Genomic DNA, 10,305 nt, shown 5'->3' on the forward strand with positions numbered 1-10,305 from the left:
GAACTATCTCACGTCCATCCTTCATTTACCTTAATGTAGCCAGAGGTTGCAGTCAGTCCAGTTCTTCCAAAGGGACTGGAAAATAAGTGGTTAGTCTTAAGTTGGCTGCCCACCATGATACTGGCTGTTGTCTACTGACAGCATCTAAATCAATAATATGTCTAGAGGGAGAGAGAGAAAGACTATATTAATTCACAAGTGGGAAAAATTTGAAGGATGGAATTATGGTTTTTCACTCTCCATTTTCTAAATTTTAAATTAGTCTTGTGCATTGAAAGAACTGTTTGTGAATACCTTTTGTTTAAAATTACGCTGGTTGTTGCATGTGTTTATATGCCTAATTTATAGCATGATTTCCTTCTACAAAATGGACAACTACATTATTGCCCTATCTCAGGAAGTTTCATGCAGTTACTGTGACCGCCTATCATCACTGTACTTCTATAGGCTATACAGATTTTACATAGACATTAAATCAATGTAAGCAATATGAAAACTCAAATGCAAACATAAGACAGAAAAAGTGAAAGACACTGCAGTTGCAGGTGTGCTTGGCTCTGTGTCGCTATATACTGATGTCAAATCTTGGATAAGTACTATATGTAGTTGATGTTTCTGTCACATAATTAAGTTATTGTGGTTTTTCAAGTATGACTGCTATGAAAACTGACCAAAAGAGGTACTGTGTGACTGAATAACAGTAATGTATTTACATATAAACTTTCTCTAACTAAGGGGGGAAACATCTAAAATGGAATACAGAATCTGTAAAACTGAGTAATTTAAATAGATCTGAAAAGCTAACAGTGTGCTTGCTACACGTTCTTGGTGTCTAAATACCACTAAAATACTAGGTAATCAGTTAACAATTGACACTTGGTTTGTAGAGGAACAAACCTGTTTTTGAGCATGTTCTCAAATTCCCTTATTTAATGAGCATCACAGAATTCTGTGGTTGACCTTATTTTGAGGCTGGTTGCAATATTCCAGGTTGTCTTCAAACTTCTGGGAGCAGACCTGTCAATACCTTTAACACTTTGCCCTTTTAACACTTTGGTTGTCTAGTTCCTGTGCTGATAGGCACATCTAATGTTTCATGACATCAGAGCCTTATGCCAGCATCAGACTTTCAGCCTCAAGTTTATAAATCCTATGGATTATTGTAAGTCTCCTTACTGCTGCTGAAAATTATTTGACCTCTCCTTTCATGTGGGATGCTAATCATCTTGCTGACAATTGTTGGGGTTTTATTGTTGTGGTGGTGGCTGTGTCTTTGGCTGATGCTCGTGTTCAAAAGCTGCCGTGATTTCTTGTTCTCTTGGACGTGAAATGGCTGTTGGGTTGGATGCTGGAGAGGAAACGGACAGATGGCTGCTTAGGAGATAGCCTCCGTTTGTACTGGAAGTCCATAGAGGATGGAAAAGAATGATGACTAACTTAGGTCTTCATTTATAGATGTAATAAATATCTGTTCAATTGAACATTGATGGTAATGTGCAGTCTGATTATTTCAGGCTGCCTTATTCTTTGCCCCATTTCTGTCACTCGTGGTTGGAGATTTTGTTTCTGTACTTAATACAATAGTTTAGCAGGCTAGTCTCTCTAGCCTTTCTGCAGGAATCATCCGCTCTAAGTTGAGCGTAAGTTGGGAGTTATCAAGATTTTGTTTCAAAAGGAAATTAATGCATCCCAGTATTTTAAAAAGCAACTGTAAACTGTGTTTTTAGAATCATCACTTTTTGGCTGCCACCTCTTCCACATTACAACTGCTTTCTTAAACACTTCTCATTGATTTTCATGTTTGTATTAAAAGTAAAACTGTTGTTTTTTACAGTATGTATGTTTTTACTCTTGTACAGGACCCTGAGCACTGCATAAATAAACTTCTTATGAAAAGAGAATTTTAAAAGAAAACTTTTTTTAGTTTGTCAGTTCTGTTCATCATTCATGCATATAAATTCTTGTGTTGAAAATAAGGTGTCCCTACAAATGGAAAGAGAGGGACAGAAACCTGAGGTAGGCTCTTCTTTTGTCCTTAAGTGTGTTGACTTTCCCAGCTATCTAGGAAAAAGAAAAATCTTCTGAATAATAAGGAGGTTTAATTTTCTGTCTGTTCTAAGAAAATTTTAGCAATGAGGCAAGAATTTTTTTGAGTTCTTCCGGTGTTAATAGGTCTTTCCCTTTAAGTACGCACTTTTTTTTTTTTTTCTTTTTTTAGGGGAGGGCTGTTTTGGGAGCATCACCCAATTTGTGTATCAGAGAGCTGAGGTACGGCTGTGAATTTTTTTCATTTAAGTGATTTTTCCTGTTAACTTATAGCAGCTTTTTTACATACTTGACATAGAAAAGGGAATCACTTGACTGGCTGAAATAGATGCAGGTCTTCCCTACATCCTTCCCAGAGCCTGTAATATGTTTCTGTGATACACCAGTGGCATACTTTTGCAAATTGATTCACCGGGCATTTGTTGAGATAGATCATCTGAGTTGCTGGTTACACAACTTCTATTAACTGTAATGGTTTTAAAACTATTTTCAAGGTAGGCAGGATTCTCAGGAATTCAAAATTTGAGCTGAGCATGTGCTCAGTGCATGTTTTTTTTTACGATAACCAAGTTCTGTGGATAGCAATGTGTTTTTCGTCAACTACAGATAGAATCTTCTCTTAGGGAAAAAAGAGTAGGACAGCAAGGAATGAGCTGTGATTCCTAGATGTAGTTTTAGTCAAAACTACATCTGGGGAAGGGGGGGGAGGTGTTTGTTTTTTAACTAGATAAGGTGTTTTCTTAGGAACAATTTTAGAAGGTATACTTTGATACAAGTTCCTTTAGTACCTGGTAATATCTGAGCTTTAAAAAATATTCTCCATGTCACTGCTGAGGTCAGGTGCGTTCTCACTGGAGGAGTGGAAGGGAATAGACAATTTTATGGAAAAATACGCATTTTGTTAAATTACAGGGAAATCTTGAAGAAGAGTATGACGAATTGTTCCTTTTAAAGCAGTAAACAAGAGACAGTTTTCTGACCAGTTCACCAAAAATTGTCCTCTTTGGTCCTCTCGTGTTCTTCTGTCATGGACAGTAACCTCAGGTGAAACAAGTTTGTTGCAGACTCGAGAAGCACTTCCATCTCTGTATTTCACTAGTCTCAGATTCGAATGTGAAATGTACTTGAAAGAAAAAAGTAGTAATGATCATTTATGTGTCACTCTATTTGAAAGGGTTCACTAAAATTAATCCTAGGACACTATTATAAATTGAAGAGTTCATTTTGCAAACCATTCGCAAAGAAAAGGCACATTGAATAAATGCCAGATTTGGGATGCTTCATTGTGTAAGATATACTTCAGAAGCCACATTCAGACAATGTTAGACATCAAGTAGCTAATCTCATGTAGTTATCAATACATTAAACACACCCTTTGGAGACTTCTGATAGAAACTAAGGAGCAGTTTCATGATATCAAATGAGATATTACCTGAGAAAATCAGGAGCTCTTATTATCATATGCTGAAAGTCTTCCAGAGAAAGTTTGCCATCATTGTCCAGATCTGCTTCATCAATGACCTTGTCACATGCAAGTCTAACTTCTTCTGGGGTAAGTTCGTTTCGGGTTAATTTGTTAACTGTTTTTTCCAGATCTGATTTGCATATGTAATCATCATTGTTAAAATCTGTCAAAGGAAAAAAAAAATGACTTCAAAGCGGCAAAAGGCAGTATTTTACACAGTCGGTTGCCAAGGGAAAATGGGAAGGGTTTGGTTAGCAGCCCACAATGTGTTTATAAAAGTAGGGCTTTCAAATCAGAGATAGAGAGTCTTGCAGTTATCTGTATTTGCTCGTATAAACATTCAATAACAAAATAATAAGCCATGAGCCCAGGATTTTTATCATACATGAGGGTAACAACTGTAAATAGCTTAATAGCTAAACATAGTCTAGCCATAATGAAATTATCCTAGCAAATCAGTACTACTAAACAAAATGCAAGGAGTAGCATGAAGTTAAAGGAAGAGCATAGGCTGTTCGGTATGGGGGGAGTTCACTTTCTTAATATCTTTGCTGAATCATTTACAGCTTAAATCACAGGGTGTGTTTTTTTTTCTGTGTATGTCATTAATATGTTGTTGGGCTTTGGCTGATCACTAAGGAAGAAACTGAAAATGGTATTGTCAAGACCAAATTAATCTTTAAAATTGCCCTTGGGGAAAACTGCTAAAAGTGTTTATTTCCCAAAGAAACCTACAGATTTATAGGCAGCCAAATCCCTTGTGGCTGCACTTTTCCAAGCAGTCTCTAGCACGAAGAAATATTTCTTAAATGTTTATCAGGTCTTGAAAATTGCAAAAAATTTCAGGTTGTAAATTCTCTAGTAAATCCTAAGCGCTAATCAATGTAACTTCCAATCCCAATTAAATAAGAGTAGAGGCAAAAGGATACAAAGGACCAGAAGTTTCTAGGACAGCAGGCATTCAAAGGCAACAAATAGAAAGATTGTATTAAGAATGTACCTATCTAGAGACCATTACGGTGGCAAAATGGATATTTTGCATTCTTACATGCAGCTGCAAGATTTCCCCGAACTTCACGTTTTATGCCTGTCTCACTCACCATAAATTTTAAAGGCATAATATGCCTTTAAGTCTCTGGGCGCCATTTCACTCAGCGCTGAAAACATGTCCAAAAAATCATCCAAAGTCATATTGCCTTCTCCATCCTCTGAGAAAACCTCTGCTATCCGCTGGCGGAATGGATTGTCCTGGGAAACAGAACACAGGCGCAAGGGAAGGTCATCTTTTACTAGTATTTATTTCAGTGCAGATAAGGCACAACTGGACCAAGATTACTTTTGTTGTAACCCCCTTTTGGCAGTCAAATACTCCCTTTGCTGCTATTATTTTCTTGTCTAATGTATCAGAGGTAGAAACAGCTGCTTCAACTGTTGTACAATTTCAGTGTTTTTTTTCCGAAGAAATCACTAGAAGCTTCCAGAAAGTCTTTGACATTAGTTGCCAAAATTTTATTGTATTTCAACCTCCCAGCAATTAGTACTGGATCAATTATTTAAAAAGGTATATTCAACGGAAAAGTATCACTCAAATCTAGTTTTGTTCTTTGCACTGTACCTTCAGCTCTGGCATGCTGCCAATGAGCTCATAGGGAAGTGTCACGTCTGGTTTATCTGTGTAGTCGAGTGGAACTAGCTGTGGGGCTAGATCTCGGTATCTGTAAAACAGTCTGAAATAGAAAGAAAGGCTTGTTTAGGGAGCAAGTGATTTAGAGCTCTAAGAAATATGTGTTTGCCTTTTTCATATCATCCTTTATAGTTCGCATCCTTTACTAGATGGATGATATTAGTCACTAAATAACATTTAGTATGCTCTGTAGCTGATGGTCGTAGAAACAGTATTTAAAGGAACAAAATAGTGTAACTGGTTTTAAAAACAAACAAACAGAAACACAAATCCTTCACACTTGCAGAACAAGTCAGTGGAACTGCTTATAACAGGTATACAGGTCAGGCAGCCAAGCCACCAGACACAGAGTATCTGAAAATGGAAGAGGAGAGGGATTGGGTCCCCCCCACCCCACCACAACCACCACCAAAGTTTCAGATTTACTTCAATAGTGCAGACAATGCTATAGAGGCATGTAGTGTATTTATGATTTATGAATTTATGATAACAAGGCACAAGACCTTCAACCTGAAGGTCCACCTAATCAGTTTTCAAATACATAAAAAGTTGTTGTCAGGCAAGAGGGATCTGTTTTCCAAGTCAATGATGAATGTGATTAGAAATAATAGGTTTACACTGCAGCATGAAAGATTTGGTGTGAACATAAGAAAAAAAAAATCTGGATGCCTAAAGCCAGAGAGATTGAGCTCTTGAATCTGCGACCAACCCTAGGATACTTTCACCCACCCCAAGTATTTTTCTGTGTTTTTTTTTTTTTTTTTTTTGTAGAACTAGGTTCAGGAGACAGAAAGTATGCACATAATCATTTGAATGAGTTTTTTACTTTTTCACCACGCTATTTTCTTCAGTTCTTGTACTAGGCTAAGGATCCTGTTCACAGCTGTTGTCAACAAAACAATAGCACAGAATGTTAAAAGGGATCCCTATCAATAATAAATGTCTTATTCATGATACAGTTATGGTTCTGGCCTCTATTTACTACACGGAAAGGCAGACAGCTTTACATTTCACATATTACAGAATCATTTGTCATTTTGTACTGAGGTTCTAATCAGGGATGCGTTCCATATAAAATTGCCACGTGTGCTCTGTCTTTCAGAGAAATTAGCAAGTAACGTGGAATGATCTCTTGAGAGATGCAGATACTTTGCCTTTATCTTTCCGTTAATTTGCCCAATGGTTAGCAAAGGCAATGCAACCTTGCTATTATGTGTGTTATTATCTGTGAAAGTACAATTTACAACAAGAGGAGAACAAGTTCAAGTTTGCAGTGAAGACTCAATTCCACATCAACAAAGTAGGGAACCTGTCTTTATCACTTCCTTTGGACAGATATTAAGTGGATTGGTCCATGAGGCCCATGAAGGCTTTGGGAAAAGTGCACCTTACAGTATCAAAGCAGAACAGTTTTCCAGGACTAATTATTTACATCAAGAGATGAAAAATCTGAATAAAATTTGATATAGACATTACTGATTTTATAAAATAGGCAAAGTATCCCACACTATAACAGCATACTTTGAAGCATTTGTTATGGAACAAAGTGAGGGAACATGAATGTCACTGAAGGCGTACAGTAAAACATAAATTGTTACATTTATTTCACACAGAGAGACTGGTACCTTAATAAAAATTTAGAGATCTGGCTCAGTTCATGACAAATGATGTACTTTCTGTATATAAAAAAGCAACAGTGAGGGTCACATTGTCCAAAGGTATGTGGAGTTGTTCTGTCCTCTATCACATTAATTTTGCATAAATACATTTTTAAAATATTTTAAAAACCACCTCATATGTAGCCTGCCTTTATAGCAATCTCTGTACCTTACACACAAAACGCACACACAAGACTCACCTCAGAATTTCTTTCCTTGTAAAGAATGTGCAGTCCTGTGAAATAAGAGAAAAGATAATATGCAATGATAGTTTTAAATGCATTGGCCCAAACTTTTCCACTACAGTGACTTAAACACTCATATTGTAATGCAAGTGGCCAAGCATTAATGTTCTTTTCTTGGCATTATAATAATGATTATTTCATAACCCTTCTTCCTCTTGAGGCAAAATTAAACTATGTTACTTAAACCTTTGATGTAACAATACCCACACTTAACAATTTTTGAAAAGATTGTTTTAAAAACACATCCTTATTCAATGTGCTGTCTAAATAGCCATTTAGTTTGGCATTGTTTTATACCTGATATGCATCCAGTTGCTCTGGAGTGAAAATGGTTTGCTTGTTGCCCATTTCTGGCTCTGAAGGCTGGTTCTTGTCCCATCATTCTTTCCTCAAAGTTACCTTTATAGGAGGTCTGGATATTCAGACATTAAAAGCTGCAACAATGAGGTTCAGGTAGCAGAGGATCAAGTAACCAGCTTCCCTATTGCATGGGCTACAAAGAATCATAATAGGAGCATTTCATCTAATCTTTAGTTTGGCTACTTAAGGCTCTTACCCAGCATCACTCACCTGTCTCCTGTGTGCACAACAAAGACTCATATTACAGTATTTGGACAAACAACTAATAGCTTCTTGGTCGTGTCTTTGAAATGGTAAGTAGACCTTGTAGATTGCTTTTTTTTGTTTTTTTTTCATTCTTTCAAATATTTTAAAAGACCTAAAAACTGTTTGGAATGTCTGTCTTCTCTAAGAATTAGCATTAAATACTAGAAGTAAGTAATAATGAAAGTAACCCCCCCACCCCCGTCCTTTCTTTCTGAATTTTCTCTATAATATTTACTGTACACTGCCCACAGACAGCACATGGCAGTTTGTACTGGAGATAGTATCTATAAAGCCCAATCACTCTATTCTGCATTATCTAGTAATATACATTATCACTATTTAATGGTTATTAGTGTGGCATGCATACATATAGACATATGTGGTTTTTACACTAAAATACATGTCAATATATGATTTGTCTATAAAAACCGATATGTGATGTTAAAGGTTACATGAAATATGAAACTTAAGGGTCGAGGGAATAACTGACTGCATTTCTATGGCACGTAGCAGGCTGCATAATAATACATGTTCAGGGGGCAAGGCGTAAAACCTTCCTTCTCGGCCGTTCATCCAGTAAATTGGCAGCTTTAGCAGCAAACGAAGCCCTGACGCCTGGTTTGGAGGATGCATCTGTGAGGTGGAGACCCCGGAAAGGCAAAACTATCCTCCCGCCTCGGGGGAGGAGAAACGCCGGCCTCTCACTCACCGCCCCGCCTTGAAATCAGTAAAAATTATTCAGAATCGGTCCGTTGGGTGTGGAAAATAGGCGGCGGCGGGAGGAGGTTTCCTCAGCGGCGCTTCTGCGCGGCGCCCTCGGGGCGGCTCCTAACGGTTTTCTCCTCACAGAAAAAGGGGGAGTCGCTCCTGGCGCCCGGCCTCCCGCGCGGCCGTTGCCGGGGCAACGTTGCGGCGGCCGCCAGGGGGCGCCGCAGTGCGGGAGCGGCGGCGGCGGCGCTGCGCGGGCCATGGCGGACTACGAGGCGGTGCAGCGCGGGCCGCTGCGGCTGAAGGGCAGCGGCGGCGCCCTGGGCGCCGGCAAGCGGTGAGGGGCGGCGGAGGAGGAGGAGGGGGCCGGGGTTGGGGGGAGGCTCGGCGCTGACCGCCTTGTGCCCGCAGGAAGAAGAAGAAGGCGAAGGCGAAGGGCCAGATCCTGGAGCAGATCGTGAGCAGCAAGAAGCAGGAGGAGGAGAAGAAGCGCGGCCTGGACAAGCGGACGCCGGCGCAAGTGGCCTACGAGAAGATGCAGGAGAAGCGGGTAGGGCGACCCGGGCCGGGGTTAAATCCGGCCCGGCGGCTCGGGCTGGGGCTTGAAAGGCCCAAACGGGCCCCCCGAGGCAGCCCCTGAGGGGGCGACGAGCGCGGGGAAGTAACCGCCTCTCCTGTGTCCCCCCCCCCCCACAGCAAATGGAGAGGATCCTGAAGAAAGCGTCTAAAACCCATAAACAGCGAGTGGAGGTGAGAACTAAATTCACTCCTTACTGCGACCAGCGTGTGTTTGTCAGCACAGAGGATGGCGCGGGCCCGGAGGAGCCCTTTTGCCTCTGTGAAGCCCCCAAGGTGGGAGGCAGCGGGGCCCTGGCGCGCCTCGGCGTTAGCGAAATCATCAGACGTTTCATGTTTTCGCTCTCTTCCTCTCCCCTAGGACTTTAACAGGCACTTGGATACTCTGACGGAGCACTACGACATTCCTAAAGTCAGCTGGACGAAGTGAAGGGGCGGTTTTCTTACAAGGCTTTGGAGTTGTGTTTGTATCGAACAGGGGTCGCTATGTAAATCCGTGTATTCTCGGTATTGAATGTTTAATATATCTTCTGAACGTTTGTGACCTTGCGCTGTCTTATTTCACTGTTTTTGTCTTTTACACCAAGTAGTCAACTAAGCCTCCTCTTCGCTAGTGAAAGCTCTGGTTTATATAGGTGCAGTGGGCTGTTTTCTTAGAGCTCGAAGCATGGCTGAGTCCAAAAGCAATTGGTAGGAGCCAGCTGGAAAATGTTTCTATATTAGTTTGATACTAACTGTTCTCCTTCTTGGAACGGAAGAATCTCGGACAGTCTCTTCACTTAGCTTTGCTTGTAAATTATAGGAATGGTATCAGTTGTTTGCACCTAGAGTTCTTTCAGAGCTCAGGGTGGGTTCTGCTGTATTTTAAAATCCTCTTGTAACTCTGATGTAACTTCTCATTAAAATGCTTTTTTTTTTTTTTTTTTTGGTGTTTGGTGACCTGTACAAAGAGGTAAGGGCAGCACAGTGATAAAACAGGTGTTTGCATGGGGCCTTTTTCCTGCGATTTCTATCTTTTGTGCACAATTCCGACTCTCTTCCGAGGGATGATGTTCAAAACTCCAACCTGCCTCTTAAAAACGAGGTTGGCCTGCCACGGCTGGGTTGGCCACCAGCTTCCACCCCGTGGCCTGCAGCCCCTCACCTGGGTGTTACTCCTGCCCAACCCAACCCCCGGGGCCATCTACTGAGCGGCGGACCCATTTCCAGAGAGGTCTGAACCCAGCCACCCCCAGGGCCCTATTTAGGCGACGCGCGGGCAGCGCGGTGTCCTTCCGCCGCGGCGGCCGGGCGCTGCGCTCGTATCCCTCCTCGCGG

At 40.8% G+C, this 10,305-nt stretch overlaps 2 protein-coding genes across 4 annotated transcripts; one reads left to right on the forward strand and one right to left on the reverse strand.

The window, feature by feature from the left end:
- Nucleotides 1-1,543: 1,543 nt before the first annotated feature.
- CIB3 (calcium and integrin binding family member 3) lies at nucleotides 1,544-8,334 on the reverse strand. Of its 3 annotated transcripts, none has more exons than XR_011136402.1 (7): nucleotides 7,396-8,334; nucleotides 7,054-7,088; nucleotides 5,127-5,238; nucleotides 4,612-4,759; nucleotides 3,479-3,674; nucleotides 3,027-3,169; nucleotides 1,544-2,897 (listed from the first exon to the last, which is right to left on the reverse strand). XR_011136402.1 is itself a non-coding variant. In XM_068920072.1 (7 exons), the coding sequence occupies exons 2-7, from the start codon at nucleotides 7,444-7,446 to the stop codon at nucleotides 3,148-3,150; spliced, it is 564 nt and encodes a 187-aa protein (XP_068776173.1). In that variant the 5' UTR covers nucleotides 7,447-7,510; nucleotides 8,157-8,334; the 3' UTR covers nucleotides 1,544-3,147. The 3 variants fall into 3 exon arrangements, 2 of the variants coding, with proteins under 2 accessions (XP_068776173.1, XP_009676226.1); XM_068920072.1 differs by having other exon boundaries at nucleotides 1,544-3,169; nucleotides 7,396-7,510; nucleotides 8,157-8,334; XM_009677931.2 differs by having other exon boundaries at nucleotides 1,544-3,169.
- A 125-nt stretch (nucleotides 8,335-8,459) lies between these two features.
- On the forward strand, nucleotides 8,460-9,907 carry FAM32A (family with sequence similarity 32 member A). The gene is made up of 4 exons (XM_068920073.1): nucleotides 8,460-8,749; nucleotides 8,824-8,962; nucleotides 9,109-9,162; nucleotides 9,350-9,907. The coding sequence occupies exons 1-4, from the start codon at nucleotides 8,673-8,675 to the stop codon at nucleotides 9,416-9,418; spliced, it is 339 nt and encodes a 112-aa protein (XP_068776174.1). The 5' UTR covers nucleotides 8,460-8,672; the 3' UTR covers nucleotides 9,419-9,907.
- Nucleotides 9,908-10,305: the final 398 nt, after the last annotated feature.

The sequence above is a fragment of the Struthio camelus genome, chromosome 26 (assembly GCF_040807025.1).
Source record: "Struthio camelus isolate bStrCam1 chromosome 26, bStrCam1.hap1, whole genome shotgun sequence".
Classification (NCBI taxonomy): domain Eukaryota; kingdom Metazoa; phylum Chordata; class Aves; order Struthioniformes; family Struthionidae; genus Struthio; species Struthio camelus.